The sequence below is a fragment of the Diceros bicornis genome, chromosome 1 (genome assembly GCF_020826845.1).
Source record: "Diceros bicornis minor isolate mBicDic1 chromosome 1, mDicBic1.mat.cur, whole genome shotgun sequence".
In the NCBI taxonomy this organism is placed as follows: domain Eukaryota; kingdom Metazoa; phylum Chordata; class Mammalia; order Perissodactyla; family Rhinocerotidae; genus Diceros; species Diceros bicornis.
In genome coordinates, this window is record NC_080740.1 from 82,417,686 (window position 1) to 82,442,740 (window position 25,055).

Genomic DNA, 25,055 nt, shown 5'->3' on the forward strand with positions numbered 1-25,055 from the left:
TGCATAGCTCTCTCAAGCCATAACATTGTTCACTGACAGTGAGAAAGTGGCACTGCCAGGCCTGCTCGCCAAACTGGGAAAGAGCAGTCTGGAAAAGGGTTGTAGACTCAGATTTGTGGATCCAGGATCTGCATGATCTCTTAGCTGCAGAAAGTGTATTCTTGTCCCTGAATTCTCCAAGATGACCTGAGATCAGTTTTTGAAAGAACACTGTATGGAATAGGTAACTACAAAAATGGCGTTCCTGTGGGAAACGGGTTTCTTTGGTGCCATCTGTGTGCTCAATTCCTGCATCCAGGTACCTATAAGGTCATTCGATTTCAGATTCTTAAGGCCCTTGGCATATGAAGGTACTTCTTTATGATTAAGGTTCAAAATGCAGTACAGACATGGAAATTTGTTAATCCTACATTCAAAGTGTAAATTTACCACTTGGGACTAACATGCAAATGAAAAACTACATACTCTTCAAAAAAATGTATTGAGAGGTTCTGTTTTGCATAAACTGAAAAATATTTGATGTGATCAGATTTCTGAAACAATTTCAAGGAAGCCAAACAAATGCAGGCCCTGCATTTCATTTGCATAGCATCCATGCTAATGGCATTATTTGTTTAAAAGAGAAGATTCATTAAAAGTTTTGAAAATAATTAAAGTGGAAAAGTGTTTGACACTTCTCTTTAGTAGCAATTCTTGGAAATTGGTTTGGTTGGAAAGTAGACTCTTTTTTTTTCCCTCATGTGTTTTAGTGTTGAATAATTGTTCCCCATTGACAACGGACATCAAAAGATGATGTGATGGTGAGAATCCAAGTGACAAAAAGAAGCCTCCAGTATTGCATCCATGTGGTTTGATTGGGGAGCAGAGTAAAATATGAGTAGAGTTTTCTTCCATGTTCTCTTGTGTACTAACTAGGCATGAGTTCCAAAGAGCAGGCACAAATTTGTGGCTCAATTAGCCTACCTTTTTGGTATGGAATTAGAGAAACACACGTCCTGTGGGGTTGGCAGAAATTCCACCATTCGTGATTTGTGTGTATAAATTATATGTGAAATGATGGAGGCAAGTTTTTGAATGTAAGGAGACCACCCAGAAGTTGTTTAACCTAAAACTACTGCCACAATGAGGAGCACTGACCAGCAATGAAGGCTTAATTAGCCAGAGAGTGTTGAGGTTGGGATTGATCTCCCTGTTTGGGACAGTTCCCATCTGAGCTCAGAGGGTGTTGATACTCAGTGCTCAGGGCTGTGATGGGGAGTGGATTTGTGAACTGAGAAAAATCCAACTTCTAATTCGGAGTGATTTGCTCAGTTGTCCAGGGATGATCATAGTTTGGAGCTTTTATATTTCTTTGCTCTTCTTGAGGTGTGATCTCAGATGGGCCTTTTCTGGGTCTCCACGTGGGCAGCTGCAGTCACAAGAAGCATGTCCCTACTTACGTGAGGAGATTTCACCCACAGTTCCTATGAGTGTGGAGGATCCCTCTTGAAATGCAAATAGCAGCAGAAGGGTGTCCGCCTAAACATTTATCCCTGATATGGAGATAAGCGATTAGCAATTCCATGTCGGGGAGTTCACATAACAGAATTATGAGAAGAACACACATTCTGGAGGGTGACGTCGGAATGAGCAGTGGAGGATGAGGAAGGTCACAGTCTTGAGTTAGAGAAATGCTGACATGGACAGTACTTTTAGAGCATTTTATCTGAATTCTGGGCCTGATAATTAAAGGTGGAAAGCATGGTTTTGTGAAGCATTAAATCCTCCTCTTACCAGTCCTCTGCTTATTAATTTATAAAACGAATATTTTCTGGCACAAAGTGAAAGAGCAAGCCCCAAAATCCAGACTGCCCAGGATGAAATCTCAGATTTTCTCCTCACTAGCTACACCTCCCTGTGACTCAGTTTCCTCCCTGTAAAATGGGCACGATAATAGTACCTATCTCACAGGGGTTTTGTAAAGATTAAATGAGATAGTTCTTGAGTAGCCCTTCCCACAGTGCTTGGCAAAGGAAGAAGCTATATAAAGACTGTTTTTATGGCGCTAGGTTTTGGGTGCCCAATGGTGAACGAGACATACTTAGTCATCGCCCTTCCAGAATACACAGCAGCATACCCAGATAGGACCAGTGAAAACTAACCGCTCACTCCAGTGTCAATCAGCCTTCCAATTTCATATAGAAATAAGAATATCGAATTAGGAGTATGGAATGGGACCATCTCAGCAAAAATAGACTAATTAGCTAAAGCCACCCATTAAAATGATAATCCCTCCCGTGGACAAAGTGGTCACGTATGAACCTGCCAGGAAATTAGCTATACGCGTGCGAGCGCATGCACACACACACAAACACACACACACACACACACACACACACGAGATGACCCCAAAGCACATTTCCCAGAACCACTGTGGAGAACCAAGTCATCCTCACCCAATGAAAGCTGGCTCCTGACCATGGTACAAAGCAAAGGGCTGTGTGGAAAGGACATTGAAGGTCAACTCTGAGATCATTGGCACTTCATTAAAGAGTCCATTCTAAGTGCGTGTGGCTTTCCCAGAAAAAGAAATACAGTCTTCCTCTTAAATTTAAACATGCTGCCCAGAGGCCCCTAGACTGGCTTTTTGATTCACTAAACCTACCAGATAATTCACCCAGAGTTTTTCAGGCGCCGTAGCTTCTGTTACCAGATTGGAGAACACAAAGGAGAAGTTTCTCAGCTCAAAATCCTGCCTAGAACTGACCTTGGCCCTGGACTGGCTTTGTGTATCCTAAATACGAGCTGGTCCTTTACCCCATAGCTCAGGGTTCTTGCTTAGATACTTGGTGCTGGAAAAGTCACTCTTCATCACCAGAATAAGAAAATGTTGTCTAAAGAAAAATAAAGCTGAACTGTGTGGTTTTCCTACTTTAGGAAACATAATTGAACTTCAGCTTTGAGGGGCTCTATCTTGTGTTAAATATTCTAGCAGAGAATAAATCTCTATATAAGTTCTGTTTATTGTTTTGCTTTGGTTTCTGGTTTTATTGTTTTCCTCTGTGTGGAATGTTTCAGTAACAACTGTTTGTTCTTGCTGTCTAAGAAGTTCAGTACTATTGCAGATTTATGTGGTAGTAAGAAGACATCACCTATTACTTTGTGTAAGAAACTGCCTTCCAGAAAGAAGAGAAAAAATGGCTGTGCCTTGACTGCAGAGCGAGTTTAGTAAATATTTACAGGAGTCAACACTGTTGGTGCAAATGGAGCTTACAGAGATCTTTAGGTTCCAAATTTTCAGCCGAGACTAGAGAGGAGCAGACCTTACAAACTGGTTGTAGGCAGCCTTCTAGGAGACGGGAACTAACACCCAACCTAAGAGATGGGCTCAGACCAGCTAGTTAGCCTCATGCTGACTTTCTCGATATCAGATGTCTCTAGGAGCTTTGGCAAGAGTGGAATCGCAATTTGATCCTAGCTGAATTTTCTGGTAAATTCCTCAGGTCCCACCCAGGAATCAATGTAGTTGATAAAAAGAGTAACCCATATGCTTTACACACCAGACAGCCAAGCAGTTTTGACACTTTGTGGGAAGTGTAGATGCCTGATACAGATTCTCATCTGGGCAGAGAGCCATCCCAACACAATATGGAGAAGGGGCTCGAGGTGCCCCTGGACGTGGACAGTGTTTTCCTCCACCAAGAACTCTGCACCTCTTCAAGGTTTTAAACGAGTTGTGGTAGACACACCGTGGGGACCCTGAGTGACTCACAGCAGTCCCCTTCATGACAGGGTTGCCAGATTCCATGTAGGATGCCCAGTTAACAACGAATAATGCTTTTAGTATAAGTATGTTCCAAATATTGATGGGGAGTTCAAATTTAACTGGCATCCTGTTGCTAAATGTGGCAACTTTATTTGGTGACCAGGTCTACACTCAAGACTCTCTTCCTGTCTCCTTCAGGTCAGGCCCTGAACCCAGACAGGGTCAATAATGTCCTCTTACCTTCCTGGTCACAGTGATTGACCCAAGGCAGGGCATGTGACCCCAGCTGAGACCATCAGAGTCCTTGCCTAGGATGTCTAAAAGTGACGCTGAAGAATGAAGCTTTCTTTTTTCTGGTGGCCCAAGGAGGTAGGAATCTGAGTCTGGCATTCTTTGTGGCCATGGTCAGCCCCTCATGGAGAAAACCCACTGGCAGAGAATAAAGACAGGCCCTTATGGGCCAGCTACTCTTTCACTCCCATGAGCTATCTTAACAGCCTTCCCAAAATTCCCCTTTTCTGCTTAAGCTAGGTCCAGCTGAGCCCTAACAGCCCTAAGCTAATACATAGCTATTCAGCTCAAACTCCTGCGTTTAGCCTCATGGTCTATAGAAACAAGGAATTTGCCTTGGGAGTGCTTACACATAGGTGTTTACACTCAGATGCCCCTGCCACAACTACCCCAGTGGATCATCTGGCTTTGGGCGGTTCTGTACCTGATAGTGGGGAAGGGGATGCAATCTTTCTGCCAAACGGCGCAGAGGTCCCCCGAGGCCCACCTGCCTCTGGTCAGCACCTCCATGGTCAGAGCTGACCGCAGAGGAGGGTGCCATCCCTTCACGCCATTTCAAAGCCACTGTCTAAAATATCTTCTGTCTAAAAATAGCTCCCTCGCCCTAACTGGCACAGTGCCTAAAATTTCTACCCTTAGAGTTTATATGTTTAGCTTAAATCATTAATCTCCTCTATAATTGCACATCCATTTATGGTAGAAAATGGGAAGTTGTTGTGGGGAGGGCTGTGGATGAATTCGTCTATCAAGTTCCAATAGATTTTTTTTTTTAATCCTATCGAAGTGGCTGATAGTTGGAAAAGCAGAGTGCTGAGAGAGTTGGTTGGGAGTCCAGGAAACTTCTGGTGTGATAGGAAAGCATTCATACAAGTGGCATGGCTGAGTTTGGAGGTGGCAGTGAGCCTGACAACTGGTCATCTCCGACAGGCAGAATCGACACAGAGCACATACTGGAAGGAGAGAAGACATGCTGAGGAGGACTTTTACCTGCTTCACTATTTCATTTTGGCCCAAGTCTGTGTCTGGCATTTTTTCCATCTTTCCACCCTGGCTTGAACATCTCTTTTCCGTATTGCGTCTTCCCAGCCGCTTCTGACATCCTCCCTGTGTAGGCAGACTTAGTGCACCTGGAGGGAGGTGCCGGGCTCCCTCACCTCCTCCTCCCTCATGGAAGTAGACAAGAGGAGCTTGTTCCTTTCCTCAAGTTCTCTTTCACTAATTGCTGTCAGCCTTGCTTCATGCAGTTCCAGTGGTTCTCAAACTTGAGCATTCATCAGAATCACCTGAGGGGCTTGTTGATCCGCAGATATCCAGCCCCACCCCTACTTGAGTTTCTGATTTGTAGGTCTGGAGTGGGGCCCATTAGTTTGCATTTCTAACAAGTTGTCAGGGATGCTGATTCTGCTGGTCTGGGAATTACAGGCTGAAACCACTGGCCTGGACTGTGAGCTTTTCGAGGGCAGCAGTGTGTAAGTCATCCTTGCACCCCAGAGCCCAGCTCAGAGCCAGGCACAGAGTGGAAGGTTAGGAAATGCTGGTTAACTGAGCTTTCCTGTGCTACACAAGCCTTTGCCCTGCCGCGGTGTCACAGCTAATCAGGTGAGCACCCTGAATCAGATATCTGATTAAGTGCAGAAAATATTGTTACTTAATGTGTTTTTATGCAGTGGCATCTCCAGAATATTAACATAGGAGGGGATTAAAGGAGGCAATCTGAGTGGGAAAAGGGAGGTTGAGGGGGTTGTCTTGAAGCTACATTTGCATAGGAAACACATGGTTTTCACTTAGACTATGTGTTTGTGGTAGCTTTTGAGAAAGGTGATGGAAATCATTTAGAATTCCCCCACTCACCTCCATTTCCCACCCCGACTGTACCTCCCCACCACTGCCAGGGATATCACACGTATATGAAATAGGTGAGCCAGGCCAGCAGGTCTGAGGCTCCTTTTTAACGCATCATCCAAAAGAACAGCTTCAAGAGTCAGTGCAGCAATGTGGAAGCAACTGAGATCAGGGATCTGCGCTTCTCAATAACGTCACATGGTCTCTCTGCTAAGGGGTTTAACCCCCCTAGGTCTCTGGAACCTCTTCTGCAAAATGAGTCTGGAGGAGATGATCTCTAGCTATTTTCCTACATGGGATTCTGTAGTTTTAATTCAGAAGGCAGGCTATCTCTGATTTAGGAATGGGCTATTTGCTTGTAACCTAGCTATTTGGAATCTGAAAGATATTTTTCTGCAGACAGATAATGTTATGTCTGGCCAGTCCATATAAGTGTTGTTTGTTGAGCTCTTCACTCTATGTCAAGCTGAGCCAAGTGCTTTGCATGCTTTATTTCATTTCAGGTGACACCCCCCTGTGAGGTAGGGAGTTTTAACATTCCTGTCTTACAGATGAGAAAACTGAGGGTCTGAGAGGTCAAAAAACGAAAAGCAAAACTTTCCCAGGACCTCACAGATACTAAGGGCCAGGGCCAGTACCTGGATTTGAAGCCAGGACTGCCTGGTTCCAAAGCTATCCTAACCACTATGTTCTATTGTTTCCACAAAAGTATACTTTGCCCACAATGCACTGTAAATGTGGAGTCTAGCCTTTAGGCAGAAGAAAGCATTCTTTTTGAAACTTTTACTATAAGGGGCAGAAAGCATTGTAGTTAAGAGCTCTGAGCCAGAGACCCCAAGTTCAAAGCCCAGTCTGCTACTACTGGTGGAATGACCTTGGGCAAGTGACTTAAACTCTCTCTTCCATGGTTTCTTCAGCTATAAATGGGTAGAATAAAATTATCTGTCTCTAGGGCTATTGTATTAAGTGATTAAATATATTTAAGTTGAACCATATATAATTACTGATATTCTACCATATTTGACCTAAAAAATGGCAATTTCATGTCTAAATATTTACAGTCCTTAAAACAGGGTCTAGCACACCGTAGCTACTATGTTAGTGTTAGCTATTATTCTTACTGAAAATTGCATGGAAGTTTGGCAGTATCTGGGTTATATTAGGTACTCAATGATTTCCAGTGAATTTGTGAGCTTGGTAGAAACTGGGATGCCCAGGAGCACATCCGTGGCGGTCTGGGCTATGGAGACCGCCCCTCCCCATGGCTGGATTGAAGGCAGGCGGGAGGATGAGGTCTCTTGGATTCTAAAGATTCCAGACTCTCTTGACATTGCCCTGGCAGAAGGCAGGAAAGCTCTCAGCAGGAAGGACTGACCTCATGGATGCAGCCTCCCCGAAGCAGTCTGTCCTCTGGGCCTGAAGAAGTGAAGAAAAACCCTCAAGGTGGAGGGGTAGGAGGTTAGGTGTTGTGGTTTGCTTGTGTTTTGCTTTTATACAGCCAGAAATAATGAGAAAAGACAGGCACGGGGAGCCTTCCTTCCAGCCTGTTCCTCCACTGCTGGTGTTTCTCTTTCTTCGACCACTGTTGAGGGCAGGGAAAACAGAAATAATGGTGGGTCTTTGAGAACAGGAGGACAAATGTTTTAAGTTAGATGTGATCTAGCAGGGGGTAATGTTTCCCCAAAGATAGTTGGCATACCACTGGTAGCCAACATAGTATGACTGTGTGATGTATGGGCAAACTTCTTTATTTCAATAGTTATATATTTATTTTAATGCATCACAAAACCTTATACCTAAATTCATCAAGGTTTTTATTTCACAAATATTTTGGGATGGGTTTTAAAGGGGATTAAAGTTTTAAAGGGGGGATGGATTTTAAAATGTGGTAAGGAAATAATAGTACAGGTAGAGCTCAGCTTTAGTAAAAATCATGAACATGGTCAGTGATGTTGGGGTCGAGGAGACACCGCAGGGGGTTAAGATACGTCTGCGTATTCCTGGCTCTGACACTTAGTAGCCGTGTAAGAGCGGGCGAGTTATTTAATCTCTCTAAGCCCCAGTTTTCTCATCTGTAAAATGGGAGTAATAGTTTCTACCTCAACGGTGGTTTTTTGGGAAGGAGTGATCAAATGAGAAATGCCTTAAAAGCAAGTGGTAATTTAGAGCCTGGCAGAAAGTGAGACTTCGATAGATATTGTTCTGTTATTCCCATTATTATTCTTAGCATGGCACACCATACGATCTCAGTTAATTGCATTTTTTAAACACAAGTTTTTGAGCCACTCTTTCAAATATTTGAAAGAGCCCCATTCAGTAAATATTTCTTGGACACTAGTGTCTTCTAAACCTGATGCTGGTTGCTGGAGCAAATTCAAAAAGGGGAGAGGAAGACTCCCTCTCCCCCCACAAAGTGCTCATGGCTCAAGTAGTAGGGATGGGGTGAGGTAGGACGATCAGGAGTACGTAATTACCATGTAAGGCCGTAAATGCTGTAAAAGGTGTGCGCACAAAATATGCTGGGAGCTCAGAGGAGGAAATGGGCCTAGAAGAACCCCTTTTAGCCACAGTGGTCTAGAACCGCCCCGTCCAACAGCCATGTGTGACCACTGAGCACTTGAGACATGGTTAGTGCGACAAAAGAACTGAATTTTTCACGTTATTTAATTGTAATTAATTTAAATGTAAAAACTGAAGCAATATAAAATATTTTTCTGCTTAGCACACTTTTATTGTTTTGGCAGGACCACATTTCCCTTTAACCGCTGAAAATTTAGCATCTGAATTGAGATATGCTGTAAGCATAAAATACAAACCAGATTTGGAAAACGTAGTGCAAAAAAAAATGTAAAATACCTCATTAATGATTTTTATGTTGATTACATATTGAACTGATAATATTTTGGATATGTAGGGTTAAAAATAGATCATTAAATTTATTTTTACTTATTGAATGTGGTTACTAGAAAATTTTAAGTTACATATGTGGCTCATGTTATATTTCCATTGGACCAGAAGCAGAATGCAAATGACGTTCAGAGTAGAGAACTGTAGAAGTTCAGAAGAGGGACCCAGCTCTGGTTACTTTGGACAATTCTTTCTGACAGATCTGGAGCAAAGCTTAGAGGATCTGAGGGCACTGGTTAGGAGGCTGTTCCCGGGGCTGCAGGAGGACCGAGTTTTCTCTGAAATTTAGTCCTAACTATGGGAACTTGGTAGAGTTGCCAGATTTAACAAATTAAAAAAAAAAATCTGGCAACCCTTGACCCTGGGCGTATGCAGATGTATAACTGTATTTAAGCCTCATTCTCTTCATTTGTAAAATAGGAATAATAAAATACCTACCTCAGGAGTGTCTGATATTAAATTAAAGATTAAATGAAATTGGATAAGACTACTAGGAGACATATTTAGAAACTTAAGCCTAAGAGAACTAAGTAATGAAAACAAGTTGGGGGACTTTACAAACGTGTTCATCTTTCTTTCTTGAGCTCCGAACACGCAGCTCAGGCTGGTATTAGAGGAGACACTGACCCCTACCTGGCAGTGAATGGGGTGACACCTGGATTGGGATCTTCCATAGAGTTATCGGGGGGCGCGGGGAGCACAAGCTGAAGGGAGGAGGCAGGTTAATTTTGAACCATGTCAAATGTCTTTCTGCTATCATTGCAGTGCTTTGTATAAGCCAAAAATGCCACAGCAGTTACAATGCTGCTACCTGTTGAGAGAAATGTGTACCTTTAGCAAGAAAGAAATTTGTAGAACTTTAGTGTCACCTAAAACCCCTGAAATTAGCTCTGTTAAGTAAATTGTCACAAACTCAAAATAAGTTTAATTGTATCATTTATCTAATTGCTGATGAAAATGTTGTCCTTTTTCTATGGGTATAGGTGGCTTGCTTTCCAAAAAGAAACTATCTTTTTTTTCCCCAGATTAGCATTCTGTCGGTAAAAAGTTGACCATGTTGATATTAAGCATATCAGAGGACCAGGACTACTGTATTTCTGAGATTTTCTTTTCCCACTGCACGATCAGGCCCTGAGAGACAGAGCTAATTTTTTTTTTTTTTTAAAGATTTTATTTATTTATTTATTTTCCCCCCAAAGCCCCGGTAGATAGTTGTACGTCATAGCTGCACGTCCTTCTAGTTGCTGTACGTGGGACTCAGCCTCAGCATGGCCAGAGAAGTGGTGCGTCGGTGTGCGCCTGGGATCCGAACCCCGGGCCACCAGCATCAGAGCGCGCGCACTTAACCGCTAAGCCACGGGGCCGGCCCACCAGAGCTAATTTTTTTAACGTGATGTTTCTTTCCATCAGAATCAAGTTTAAAGTCTTTCAGGTTAGGTATGTGAAATCCACTTAACTGAAAGCCATTTAAGAGAAAGATCAAGCCCAATTTGCTAATACAAGATTTTTTATTTCTGAGTTACAAAAAAAATCCTTGAGCCAACCATGTCAAAAATTAAAAATTGAAAAGAACACTGGCAGCCTCCCCATGTGCCTAATTTGGCTTTGCTGAACAAATGACCAAATTGAAATGAGAATTACATCCAAGATTTTCTCAACATCTTTATTTCTTCAACTCATTTCTCACTCCTGAAAAATCACCAAGTTCACATGCAGGAGGGAACACGTCTGTATCGACCATGGCATCCTCGGACCAGGTAGAAATGGAAAAAGGCTGATTTTAGATTCTAGTTGTGAATGAAATTCTACAGTAGAAATAACTTGTCATGGAAACCCAATCTAATGAACTTAGGATCAGAAAGGACCATTATGCCCCTTTAGTCGACTAACTTGCTAACAGGTTATTTTTGCTCATGCCCTACCTTGCAAATAGTAGTAATAAAAATCTTAGATGGATGAGAGAAGAAGGCTCCTCTGCAGTCCCCTCCTTTTCTCTTGCATAAGGCATTGCATTGCACATAGGTTTCAGAATTCTCTTTCTTTAAGGAGGTGCAAGAGGACAGTAGAGAGAGCACCAGACAAAGAGTCAAGGGACCAAGCTTCAAATCCTGGCTCAGACAGTCATTGGTGGTCATGACCTTGGGCAAATCATTTCACCTAAGTAGGGCTCAAGGCCACCATCTGTACAGCAAAGGTCTGGGCCAGATGACTTTTGAGCCCACCTTGACTATGGCTCTGCCATTCTGACGTGATGCAGAAAAGGAAGCCAAAAAGATTTCTCTGAAAGGGGATTCAAGCAAATCGGGGAAGAATATCTAGACGAATATGCATCCCCAGTCTTCACTGGTACTTGGAGTTGAACTGACAGTTGTCCTGCTACGAGACACTGTCCTGGGGTGGTGCAGAACTCAGGCATTAGGTGTCGCACGGCTCAGGTTCAAATCACACCTCTACCCCTTACCAGCTGTATGTTACTTCAGCTCTTGGAGCCTCAATGTCTTCACTTGCAAAATGGGAAAATAATACACACACCTCACAAAATCAATGCCTGGCATAAACACTAAGGGCTCAATAAAAGTTAGCCACCCTGGCCATCGTTGTAATGACAAAATGACCCAAGACCCAGCAGGAAGTGAGACACATTTATGAGTGTTTCCTCTGTGTCTGATATTCCCAGATCTCTGCCTCCTTTATACCAACAAGACCCTATAAGGTTGGTTGATCACCCCTCTCCCCATAGAGATGTAATTACAGTGGCTGAAAGTGCGTCCTTGGTTCTATAACCAGCTGCCCACTTACCAGCCCTGTCAGTTTGAGCAAATTTCCCAACACCTTTCTGCCTCCATTCTCTCATCTATAAAATGGGAATAATAATAGTATCTACCTTAGGTTTATTGTAAAGGGTAAGTAAGGTAATGCATGTGAAGTTCTTCACACAGTGTTTGACACTGAGTCAGTACTTTATAAAAATGCTAGCTTTTTATTCTAGCTAGGGAAAATGAAGCTCAGGGAGGTACATTAGTTTGCACAAGGTCATCTGCTTATAAGTGGTAGTAGAGGGATTTGAACCCTGATGGGAATGCATCTGGTATGTCTCAGGGACCCAGGACAGGGAGATGGCTCCTCATTTACCTTATTCTTAAGGCTCCCCTGGCTTTGCTGTTGTCTCAGGCTGCCTGGCTGTGGGCTCCAGAGTGCAATCAGAGGGCTCATTGGAAGCAGTTTGTTGGGGCTGCCTGGGGCTCAGGAAGGGAAATGAGTCCGGATCCTCCTTCCTTCTTTTGCTGCAGCCGAGGGAAGAAACGTGCCTGAGGAACGGAGTACGGACAGTGCCCTCATTGCCACCTCCGTGAGCCCCCTCACCACTCTCTCTTGCAGAAGACTGTTTTTCATGGGAGAGTTCTCCCTCTGTTCCAGCACACGTTGCACATCTACCGATCGATATGACATCTTATCCTCTAAAACATTCATAACGTCTGCCTCCTAGGATGCCGGTGGTTGCACGCCACGTGCAGCCTGCGTCGCCGCTCCTTTGTAGTCGGTGGTCTGTGGACCAGCCCTCTCCTTAACAGGGCTGCTGGTTGCTGTTCTTTAAAGAAAGACAAATATTGTTTGGGTTGTCAACACTGAATGACAAGCTTCGGGGACAAAGAAAGATGTATTTAGGTGTATGTGTGCGGATTGTGGGGATGTGTTTTGCTATCACAAAAGCTCTTAAAATCCCAGACGACGATTTATTTGCTGAATAAAACCGACTGATATTATCATTCTCTAAAGGTATTTTGATCACATGGGTCCTTTCTTGGAGAAGGAAAGGCTTTTATTTTATTTCTTTCCTGGGAAAAACAGCGGCAGGTACAGAGTAGTCTGGGGTGGGAAATGATACCCTGTGTGGGGGATGGCTCCGGGCATGTGTTTACCTCCCCGAGGGTGAGCTGGCTCAGTGGACAATGGGACACCTGGCCAGCATCACCAGTGCTCCAGGGTACATTCCTGGAGGCTCTGCACAAGGGAAGGAAAGTGTGAGCGTGTGTGTCTGTCTTGTGTATTGATCTACCTGGTGATGCTGAGAGCAAGGGGGCCTTGTCAGAGGTCACCTGAGCACACCGGACACCACACACCCACAGTGTCAACAGTTGCCACCTGCAGTGTGCCCGCCGCAGCAGCCAGTGCGAGGGGACGACAGGGGTAGAGGTGACACCAGCTTGGGGGCCCCGTGCGTGCTGAAGCTGCAAGAGCCCCGTTTGTTTCCTCCCAGCACAGGAATTGATTAATCTTGTACCACTTCCCACTCGCTGTACCATCCTGAGCCTGTCAAGAGAATAGATTAATGCTCTGGTTTCTCGTGTGGATTCTTCTTGTCTCGAAAACACACTGCTCTCTGGTCCCGGAGCTGTCTCATGCAACTGTCACCTTGTTCTCATGGCAGACATGCAGAAGAGGATGAAAAGCCTCCCTGCTTTTGCGAGGGACTAGAATGAGGAAGGCACAGACAAAATCCGTGCTGAGGACCATTTTAGCACCATGGCTGGAAGATGGGCAAGTGCAGGTTGAGGTGTGAATGCAGGTGCATTTCTGCAGAGCCCCCTCTCATTTCCAGTAGTCCTGCCAGGATTCTGGTATCATATCTACGACTCATCTTTCTGTGTAATTCCTGGTCCATAAGCTTTGCAACCATTTTGGAAGCTGCAAGCCAGAAGTTAGATGCAGGCAAGTAAGTTTTGAGAGCATTCTTGGGTGATAGGTATACAAATCCCATTACTAGTAAAGGGATTTGTGGGCGTAACTTCCCTGCAGTGCTTTGAAAATTCATTCCATTCAGTGCGTTGCAATACACTGGGGGGAAAATAAGAGAAATCGCTTCACCAAGGAGGTCAGAAAGGGATTTTTTTTTAACTCCTTTAAGATTTAAAATTTTTAAACTCCTTTAAGACTTAAGGCATTTCCCAGAATGTTATCCCTCACGGTTTTGTTTGCATCTTTTTTAGGCAGACGGTAATTTTGGCACTGACAGCGTTCCTAAAAAGGATACCATTAATACATTGCAGCAGGCCCCCTCCTCTCCGAGGAAGCAGCACTGTACTCTACTGCATCCCCGAAGGATAAGCCAACTGACCAGGGAAAAAGGCACCTAACATATTGATTGTTAGCCAGCCTGACTGTAAATTGAAGTTGCCAAACAGATTTATTTTCTATTGACAATGGCAATTCCTTTAAGTTAAATAGCAAACTGGTTGCAGAAAAGGACATTTTTATAGAAGACTAATGACTGCTTACAAAGATGGGTGTCTATTCCTGAGTGAACCTTGACGATATTTAGTAAGTAGTTCTGTAGCCCAGCTGCCCTGTTCAGTCTTGGCTAAGTATCGGTTCACTTAGAGAACACCGCTGGCCTCCAGTGAGGACTCTGAGTGAGTCACCAGCAGGAGAGCATGGAGGTTGGGGACTCTGACTCTGTGGTTACACGGTCTGGGTCTAAATCCCAGATTTCCCATTTACTGGCTGTGTGATCTTGGGCAAGTCACATAACCTCCCTAAGCTTCAATTTCCTTATCTAGAAAATGTAGATTATATAACCACCTCACTGGATAAGAAAGGAAATAAATGAGCTTTCATCCGCTTTACAATCCTCCAATGTCATCTCATCTCACCCAAATACGAGGCAAAGTCTTTCCAGGGGCACCCACTCCCCGCCACCCCGCCTTCCTGTCACCCTGCATTCTCCTTTCTCACTAGCTCCACTCCAGCCTCCAATGCCCTTCCCCAAATGTCAGCATCAATTGCTTTCTCGTTTCCTTTCCATCTTGGCTCAGATATTACCTATCACAGACGCCATCCTTGACCAATCTACATTTAAACACAGACACTTTCCATTCCCCCTCCCCCACGCCCTGGCATTCTGGAACCCTATGCACTGGTTTTCACGTGTGTGTGTGTGTGTGTAGTTTTTGTGTCTCCCACTGGAATGTAAGTTCTATGAGAGCAAGCAACTTGTTTTTGTTTTGTTTTGTTTTTTTTTTGTGAGGAGATCAGCCCTGAGCTAACATCCGCCAATCCTCCTCTTTTTTTTGCTGAGGAAGACGGCCCTGGGCTAACATCGGTGCCCATCTTCCTCCACTTTATATGGGACGCCGCCACAGCATGACCTACCAAGCAGTGCGTCGGTGCGCGCCCGGGATCCGAACCAGCGAACCCCGGGCCGCCGCAGCGGAGCGCGTGCACTTAACCACTTGCGCCACCGGGCCGGCCCCGCAAGCAACTTGTTTTGTTAACTGTTTTATTCCTGTGCCTAGGACACATCTAACACACAGTAGGTGCTCAATAAACATTTGCTGGATGATAAATAACAAATAATGCAATTAACGTAATGAGCCCAATACCTGGCACATTGCCAAAATAAATGTTAATTGTCACTATCCTCATTGAGTAGGCTGATTTGCATGTGTTAATTTTCACTACTGTTTGCAAAAGTGCCTTTGCAGATTGCCTATGCAAGTTCAGGGTTAACATTTGTGCATTTGAGCCCTGATAATTCCACTGTGGTTTTCTCCTCTCAGCAGTGGCACTTTTGGAATTGGCTACATTTCCCACAGGAGCCCTGGCACTGTTGACTAAATTGGCTGACTCCGGGCCAGGGAGGCCCAGCCCTCACCCTTCCCATCATCCTGCCTGGTCTCTGAAGGAGCTTGGCCATCATCTCTAAGGCCCTTGTGAATCTGACTGCGTGTGCGCTGAGCCACAAGACCTGGCAGACATGGCTCCCTCCTCCCGCTCCCTAAACTCTGCTTGGCCTGAAGGCTTCCATTTTCAAAGAGAAAACCCAATCTCTTGCTCCAGTTTTGTATCGACAAACCTGATCTTTAACGATACCCCCTGCTCCTGGGGGCCTGCTCAGTAAACACAGAGCATCTGTGGCCCCCATGTTTGCCCTCTTTGACAAGCAGGGGCTGAGCAGCTCTCTGGGAAGCGTTGCTGACATATTGATTGACTTTCCTGTCAGGTTGATCCTCTGCCAGCCAATGAACATGGAAGGTTCTAAGTGGCACCCAGCAGGGCCCACATATACCCTAATTACTATTTCAGACAATCCCCATTCCAAGCTGCCACTTTTCAAGGTCTATAATCTCCCGTCCTTGTGGTTCCTGGAGAATTCCGGTACCTGCAAGCAACACCTCTGCCTTACTTTTGCTTTGGCTCCTCCTGAGTATTTCTTCTAGATTCCACCTGGCAAAAACAGAAAACTTTAATGAGAAAATATCACCCTAACTCCAGGTAGGTCTATTTATTATGCCTGCTGAAATCTGGGATCTGTGTGGTCTGTCCATCCTGCCTTGGTTCGTTTTCAGCACTCGATGAAAGTTTTCTCCAATTAGCCAGAGGGATACTTTCAGAGTTTGGCTGCCTATTGTGTTTTTAGTGGCTGATTTCCCAGCTGCCACCTGGATTACACGAGCTTCCACTTGGAGCCTTTCCCTGTTCCATCCTTGCTGACCCAGGGAGCCCCATTGTTCCATCCGAGGGTCTCTCTGGAGCAGAGCCTGTCAAATCATGATAAATTGTGCATTTTGGCTGTCGGTGGGGGTGAGTGACGTTAGGGAGTGGGCCTCCCAAACTCATTTCACTTCTGACCCTGAGACGGTCTGAACAGAACCTTTTGAGATGAGCTGCTGGAAAATTTGTAGGGAGTGAGAGAGGGGGCCATCCCACTGTATCCAAGATGTCTTGTTAGGGAAAATGTAAGTTGGTGAAGCCAGTGTTCACCCAAAATCTTGAGATGAAGAAGCAGTAACTGGCTACTCTGAGGCCTCTCAGCTTTCTAAGCCTGATTCTGAGAGCAGATTAAAATTGGAGATATTATGACATAATGTTTAAAGAGCTATTTTTTTGTTATTGTTCATAGAAACAAATGTAGTGGCCCTAACTATGTCCTAACTCTTCCTGGCTGGGTTTTAGAAAGGATTCTGACCCAAAAAATAAATAACTACAGGGAATGCATGGAGACCTTTTGTATAAAAATGGAATTTCTCACTTTCCTTGTTAGTGAATGTATCAGTCAAGATAGTCTCAGGCACGCTGTTGTAACAAAGAATCCCAAACTGTCAGTGTCTTACAACAATAACAGTTTATTTCTTCACTCATTCTGTATTCTATCACTGGTCAGCCATGGCTCTGAGCCATGTTATCTCCACTCAAGACCCAGGCTGACCATGTGGCAGAGGGAAAATAATGTGTGCTGCCAGGTCACATGCCCACATCTGAATTCAACAAAATGAGGCAATATAACCCCCCTTAGGAAGGAGTGCTGAAGATAGGCAATGGTCATTCATTGACCACAGTGAGATTATCGTGAATTTCAAGAAAGACGCAAGGTTTGCTGAGATTGCATTGCCCACAGAATTTATAACCAGATCACTATGGAATATGAAGCAGATAACCACCTCCCCCTGGAATCCTCCTCTGATTCTGAACTCCCCTGTGATCAAACTTCACAGTCAACAGTTTCTTCATAAGTGAAATGGGGATTATGACAGTTCCTACCTCTAATGTAAGCCATGAGTCTTATGATAATAGCTGTCGAATGTTGACTACAGTGCTGGCCATAGAAGGTGTTCAAGAATGGGCAGCAGGTATTGAAATACTAATAATCAGAATAGCTTCCCTTGCAGACTCGTCCATATTGCTGCCAGCACTGTTGTATTCCATCCCTCACACCTCAGTGTTGTGTATTTTTTATTTATAAGAGTATAATGTCCTACAGTCCAACCCTTGAGATCTGCCCCCATGTGTCATTATCTATTCTAATAAACATTTATGGAGTGCCTTCTATATTCAAGACACTCTGCTAGATCGTCGGGGGGTTGCAGATGCTTAACCTCCCTCTGGCCCTAAGCAGCCATTATTCTCTCTGTAAAGGGAAGCTTTTACAGGAGGTAAAGGGAGAGACTGACTGAGAGACTGATTTCTCAGCCCCAGCCATAGAGCAAATCGGTAGCAGAATAAGAAACAGAGTTCTCATTAGTCAGGAAACTCATTTACTTCACAGCTCCCCTGAGTCTTTATCCTAAGGACACTTTAGTCCATCCCCACAGACCAGAAAGATATTCTCATTTTCTTACTCAAGTAAGAGAGAAGGAATAGCTGATTGAGGAAAAATAAGTGCCAACAAAAGCCTATTTCAGCCACCCCCCCAAAAAAATAAGAGAGGGTGGTTATCCCCCTGATATGATTCTCACTTATTTACTTAACGTTCAATTCAACAATAGAAAATATGCCCGAACTTGAGTTTCATTTTTGTTGTCTCACTTCCGCCGGGAGGACAGAGCTTCTGCTCAGCAGATCTGGCTTTTCCCCTTTTCCCGTCTCCATCTCACTTTCTTATTTTTCTTTTCGCTTCTGGGAGTTGTCGGAGAAGTTGCTTGCATACTCTGACCCTAACCCTTCTCACTCCATCTATAGTTTACTTGTTTTCAGAATACTTTTTTTTTTTTTTCAATAAAGACATGCTATGGAACCCAAAACAAAAAGGAGGTGGGCAGGCATCTTTGAATACAGAGAGAACACAGTTTCATGACTGCCCTCTTCATGTGCAGGAAGATTCTGGTAGTCTTTTCCTGTTGTTCTCCCAAAGCGGATGGTTGCAATATGTTCTGTACCGTGGAATGTTAAGATTGAGTGCTCTAAGAGGGGAGAAGTTTGACAAGAGTTTTCATATTGATGGGGCATCGGGGTGGTTGTCATCTTTGCCTGATGGACCCACTGCTTCCTCTGTAGACGTGAAAATCAAAGCTTTGTGAGGCCTGAGCCCCAGCTGTACCTGCAATACCTGTCTGTGTCTATTTTAAAACACAAAGAGATCCTCCTTGAAAGAACCACATCTCCAGTGCAGCAGCAAGCCCGCTCAAGGCAAGCCCCAATTACCCAATAGTAATATTTAAAAAAAAAAAGAAATAATTTTAAAATAGCTAATTCCTTGGCTCCCTTCACCTGGTAATTACAAATCAGAAGCTCTCGTTATCTTGGAGCAGTCACGATTAGTTCTCATTTCCTGACCTCTGTACAGGGAAAATCTGTCATTATTTGAGGCAATGGAATCTGGTCTCCTCAAGTAAGTGACCTACATATAATGATAAACGGCAGGAGAAAATTAGGTGTTACCTTGACAGAAAGTGTACAGTGAATGTCGCTTATTCTTATTAGTATGTATCATCTCAAAGAGTTGCAACAGTGAGCCTTGCACTTCAGAGTAACGTATGGAAAGAAAACATGGTTCTGAGATGGGGAAGTGTGTTAGAAAAAAGCAGGGATACACACAGGGACACCTTGCTACCTTAATCTATGGCCATCAATCTGAGCTGTATTGTTTGAAGATAGGTTTTTAACCTTAATAGAATGCGGCCTGACTTTAAGTGGTGGTAGGCATGCAGAATAAATTGCTGTGTGAACAATCTAAGCGTTGTTAATTGAGTTTCCTGTGGTTAATTGTTTCTCCCTCCCCGCATCATATTTGGAAACTTTCCCTGTCAACACCTTTCTTTCCCGCAGTGCTGGAAACGTAGCAACAGCATCAGTGTCCGGTTGAAATGCGAGACAGACATGGTGTGGTTATTGTTTGGATAAGAACTATGCGGAGGAACGGGCTCCTTATTTATTTGCAAATGAAGCACTTCTTAGACAGGAACTTTGAAAGAATACAGGTGTTTGGGATTTGCATTTCATTCCACATGGTAAAAACAACTCACCAAGAACTGTCAGAGATAGGGGTGTATTGAGTTTGCTAAAGTAATTGGGAAGAGGGGAATTGGCATAGACAGAATGACAGACCAGAAGGAAGTTTGTGTTTGGAGGTTTGAGTTGCACATAAAGTAACGCAAGAGTTTGGCAGACGGGCTTGCTTCCTTAGCAAAGAAAAAACGATGCTCCCAAACTCTGTCTCATTCTGTGCTGTGGGGAAGTGTGAGAGGGAGAGGGAATCACATTCGTAGTATTTTCAGGAAAGGACCCCATTCCACCACCACCCTCAGCTTTTTCCACAATGAGCTGAAAGCTATCCACTTATCAGGAAGAGCCGCGGAATGGAAAAATATTTTTAAAGTTTGGAATAGTTAGGGAAGTGGGCTTTACAGTGGGCGGGTACTTCTGCGGACACTGCCAGCCGCATTGGCGTTTCAGAGCAGGTGTGGTCTGGGCTGAACCAGACCAGCAGGCTGGTCCCATTTGGGTAGTCTCTTTTTGAAACTGATTTACATTTTGAGTAGTTTAAGGGTAACTATCTTGGCAATGCCCCTGGACTGCCAGTCTAAAAACAGCTGTGTCCAGGGTATGGGGAATGCTGGATATGACAGCGGGCACAGCACCCTTTATAGTGATTCCTAAGGGCCACTTTCCCCTCCGTGGTGGCACTGTTTGGAAGGTCTGGGCTATGTTTTCTGTCCCTCCTCCGCCCACCACAGGGGATCCGCTCCCCCTGAGGCTGTGAACAGGAGACCTAACCACCCAGATCTACATGCTTTCTGTATTTAGCTAGTCCCTGCGGCCTGGGGCAAGCCATTTTTGAACTGCAGCTTCCTTAAGAGGCAATCACTTGGAAAAGGCACCTGGCCCTCCCCCTTGACATTTGCATTGCTGAATTATCTATTCATATTTTCATTACTTTGTCTCTCCTGCAGCAATGCATCTGCTCGGACTCAATTGGCAACTCCAGCCGGCAGATGGACACACCTTTAACAATGGGATAAGGACCGGCCTACCAGGAAACGATGATGTGGCAACAATGCCATCTGGAGGCAAAGGTGAGGTTACAGCTGCTGCTTGCCCTCTTGAGGTCACAGGAAAATTCAGAGCTCTCGCCAGCTGGTTCAGGTTTTCTAATCCAAATCTTGGAAGGTATGCAAAAAGGAGAAGAAAGGGGGAAAAAATCGTTGCCTTTCCTAGGTGCCCCTGTTAAAAGCTGTTTGCTGTTCCTGTCTGTTAGCTGTGTTTGGCTGGAGTCACTCGGAGCTGGCGCGGTGCCTGCTCGGAGCAATGTGCATACCTACGCTATCTACAGCGACTGGCACGGTCTGGAGCTACTTGAAAGCATCCCAAGGCCTGGGCAGAAGCAGCAGCAACAGCAGCAGCTGGAACAGCAGCAGGAGAAAGCCCTGCCTAATCAAGAACGCCGAGCGCAGCAGGCAGCACGTGCCACTAGGCTGGAGCCCTCTCCCGAGAGGAGAGACGCAGCCTCCCTGGGGAGGAAGTGCCGCCTGGCACGGCACGAAAGAGAAAGACTCGGAGCTGTTCCGCTTTGGGGGAGAATAGAAAGCAGTTATGACAACTTGGGAACAAAGCTGCTCTTCTCAGAACAGTGAAGGGGACAATAGAAATGTTTATTGAAGCAATCAGGCAACTGTATTCTTGCAGGAAAAAAAATAGGTGCTAACAAGGTGCTAAGAAGGAGGAGAGAAAACAGAACCGTGGGGAGGTGGGCACATGGGGCAATTAAAAAGACAGCAGCAGCCAATGACACAGTTCGGTGGGCTGGCGCTTGGTGGGGTTCGCTTAATTCAGGATGAAAATCACAAACTGGGGAGATTATGTGGAAGGGTTTCTCCAAACACGGAATTTTCCACTCTGCCTCTTAGCACATCTCGGCAGTTCACCCCCATGTTTCTTAAAATACCCCCCAGGGATATTTCAGAGATGGGAAAGGAAACAACATTTATTGGGCACCTATTGTGTGCAGGCTTAGCATTGTGTAACTTCAGCAACTCTAAAGGGAGGAAAATTATCTTGGAGAAACTGAGGCCCAGGATGTTTTAGAAACTTACCCCAAATCAAACTAGTAGGCAGGCACTCATTTGGACTCAGGTCTGCGCCCTGTGCATCTTTGGGCAAGCTGTTGACGGTTTTCCTTAGATCTGTCATTTTCCACGAAGAATATTCCAGAATCATCTTCCCACAGAGGTGTACATTAGTTATCCTGAGATGCTAATGTTGCTTAAATTATTCTCCATGGAGCTGTCCTAATGCTTCGAGTGTGACTTTTTTGTCTTTTTATCCAGCCTTTAAGAATCGCTCTACTCATCTATCTTAATCATAACACTAAATTACCTTTAAGTAAGCATGAAAAAGTTTTATCTGAGGATGAAATTATACGCTTTCCATTATCAGGTAACTAAAACTAGACCTAAAAATGAAATGTGTATTTTGCCTTACATGACCGTGTTCTGCCTTCACTGACCAAAAAGCCAGGAGCCAAATTTGCTGGCCTCAGATTTGTAATCGGTTCACCTCAAGTACTTGACACCATCCCCAGCTTTGATTTCCTTTAAAAGAGTGGTTCTCAGCCCCCGAAGGGCCATTTGGTAATGCCTGAAGACTGTTGGTTGTCACAGTTAGAGGAGGTACAACTGGCATCTGGTGGGTGGAGGCCGAGAGGCAGTTAAACATCCTACAATAAACAGGACAGCCTCCTACAACAAAGACTTATCCCATCTGAAATGTCAGCAGTGCTGCTCTTTGAGAAACACTGCTTTAGGGGTCTCTGTTATGTTTTATCCTTTAATTGACAAGTCAGCACCCCATCCTTTGAGAAAAATGCAGAAGACACATTTGAAAGTGAATATGCATATTCTATCATCAGGCACAGGGGTATATTTTATGTGTGTACACCTTCTGAAGTGATATACAAATGCTTTTTAAATAGTATCCTTCACAAAGGGAAACACTGATAGGCATTAACTTCCATAAATTAAGGTCAGCCACTCCTCCCACTTTCATTAAGTTTCGTTTCCAACCCCCACCCCACTTTAGCATCCCACACCAGCAGGACAGAAGATTCCCCGCGAGAACAAGTCCTAAGAGAATGGTGTCTCTAAATTAACAAATGAAGAAACACTTTCCATGGTGTCTTTGGAAAGACCAGAATTTTTCCCCTCAGATGCAACATGCTTTTGAAAATGTGTAAGTCGTGTAACGTTACCCATTCAGATATCTTCCAAATGAGTGAGGAGAGAAAAAAATGGTTGCCAAATCGTTGTCCAGTCAATGTTGTCAATAGGACTCTTATGAAAAAGCATGAGAAATTAAAATTGCTTAAAGTTGAAATAAAACTCAAAACATCTCCTTTCTGAACACCAAAACAGTACTCTTCCTATGACTGAAGATATCAGAGTTCTTCTTAAGGTGTAAAGTTTGGTTTAAAAAATGACTAGAAAGATTTTAGTTTTCTCACCCCCACCTAATTCTTTTAAAGAAAGTGACCTTAGGTTTGAATTTCTTGACCCAGTGACCTCTCTCCTCCCCACTCTCAAATTCTATACATTTAGATAACCTGAATCAATTCCAATCGACTACTTTTCCAGTGTTTCAAAGAGACAATCAGGATATATTGGCAATAAGTTAATTAAATAACACCCCCTCCATTTTTTTGTGGTATACGATAATCCTTCACTCTGATAATGTTTTAATCAAGATACACCACACATTGCCAAGGAGGTTAATATTATTAAGCAATTACTGGGTAAGTATCCAGCAGAAGCAAATTAAAATGTAAGCAAAACACGGGCATGTGAGTCCCATCTAAGATGGCACATCGATAGAGATTTCATTACCTGCTCTTTCGGAGTGTTTACATTGCTCAGATTTGGAAAGGAGTCTAATAGACAGGGCAGCCTACACACTCTGAGATGTTAGTGGAAACAAAGCGCTTGATTAATTAGTTGGGAGAGTGTGTTCTTTGAGCCTTGTCTTCCCTTTTCCATTTATTGTTGTTCATGGTTTATTTTTCCTCCGTTCTCTCTTTCAATTAAACCTTAACGTGATTGGTTTGATGGTTGGCTTTCAAATCAAGAAAAGGGAGCCTACAGACTGCCAGATTCACTCACCATCTCGGGTGTATTTCTCTGTTAAAAGGAATGAACTCATACATCTTCATTACAAGAGCATGGAGCACTTTTTCTATAGATCTGGGATTAGATAAGCCTTGAGAACGAAGATTCAATACAGTGTTCTGACCTGGTCAGATAACAAAAGGGAAACCAGCTTGATTGGCTAGGCCCAGAGGCAATGCATACAAGAGCTTTTAAAGGGCACATCATATGTAGCCAATTTGTGCACTGATCTTAAGAAAGAATAATCTCCCAAGTAAAATTTCGTGGATCATTCTCAAAACCTATCACTCATTTTAAATTTAAATTTGCTGTCCTCTGTATCAGGGGTCAGCAAACTATGTCTGGTGGACTGAATCTGGCCAGCCGCCTGTTTTTGCAAATAAAGTTTTATTGGAGCACAGCTGTGTTCATTCATTGTCTGTGGCTGCTTTTGCACAGCAACAATGGAGTTGAGTAGATACACCAGAGACTAGATGACCCACAAAGCCTAAAATATTTCCTATCTGGCCCTTTACAGGAAAAGTTTGCCAAATGCTCTATATCATTCACAAACCCATTTCTACTTTCCTTGGACTTTCCTGTAACTACAAATTATAGGACACTAGGGAGAGGAGACCAACTGCCAATATATCAGTTGTTCCTTCTTCACCCAAAGTTGCTTATAATATATTCTTGGTAATTTTGCATCGACAGTCCTCTGTACAGATCCACAAGCATCAGCTCCATCACTTTGCAGCTGTGTGACCCTAAGCAGGTCATTTGTCCTCCCTCAGCCTCGCATTCCTCATGTGTAAAATGGAACCCCTCGTAAGCTTGCTGTCCAGCGTAAATGAGATATCTCTTGTAAAACATGGTGTGTGGTATCAGGCACTTAGTAAGAGATCCATGAAGATTAGTTGTTGTCACTGACATCATCATGACATCTCTCAGTTGGTCCATTTAACAAGGCTCCACGGGCTGCCACTTATTATGAGGGGCTGTATTTTCCAAAGGCAAAGGCTGCCTTCAGAATGTCAAGATAGACAATCATGCCCCTTCATCTTTTCCTTTACCTTCTAAAAATGAGATCAAACTCAAATGAAGACTTTTCCCAAACATTTGCTTGGGGAGGTCAGCAGGAAGCAGGACTTCCCATTCGAAAGGGCCAAGTGTGCAAAAGAAGTTGGCCTGTCCCCCCAGCAATATCTGTTTCCCTGCAGCGTGAGTCCCAGACAGCCAGCCTGTCTGTTTTAAGCCCCACCATTCTCGGTTTATAACTCAGCTGTAAACATTTATTTGTGCCTGGAGCACATTTCTTTCCTACCCTTTGAAAAAAAAAAAATCAGAATTTCCAGATGGTATGCAAGTTGGAAAAAAATGGCAAAGACTGTTATTCTGTTTAGAAACATGTTTTTCTACAC

General features: G+C 44.0%; 1 protein-coding gene across 2 annotated transcripts in view; it reads left to right on the forward strand.

The window, feature by feature from the left end:
• The window catches only part of TENM2 (teneurin transmembrane protein 2), a 571,867-nt gene that overhangs the window by 352,609 nt on the left and 194,203 nt on the right, over window positions 1-25,055 (forward strand). For both annotated transcript variants that reach the window (XM_058545548.1, XM_058545558.1), the window contains exon 5: window positions 20,452-20,574. In XM_058545548.1, coding sequence (XP_058401531.1) covers window positions 20,452-20,574 — 123 coding nt within the window. The remainder of the gene's footprint in view (window positions 1-20,451; window positions 20,575-25,055) is intronic.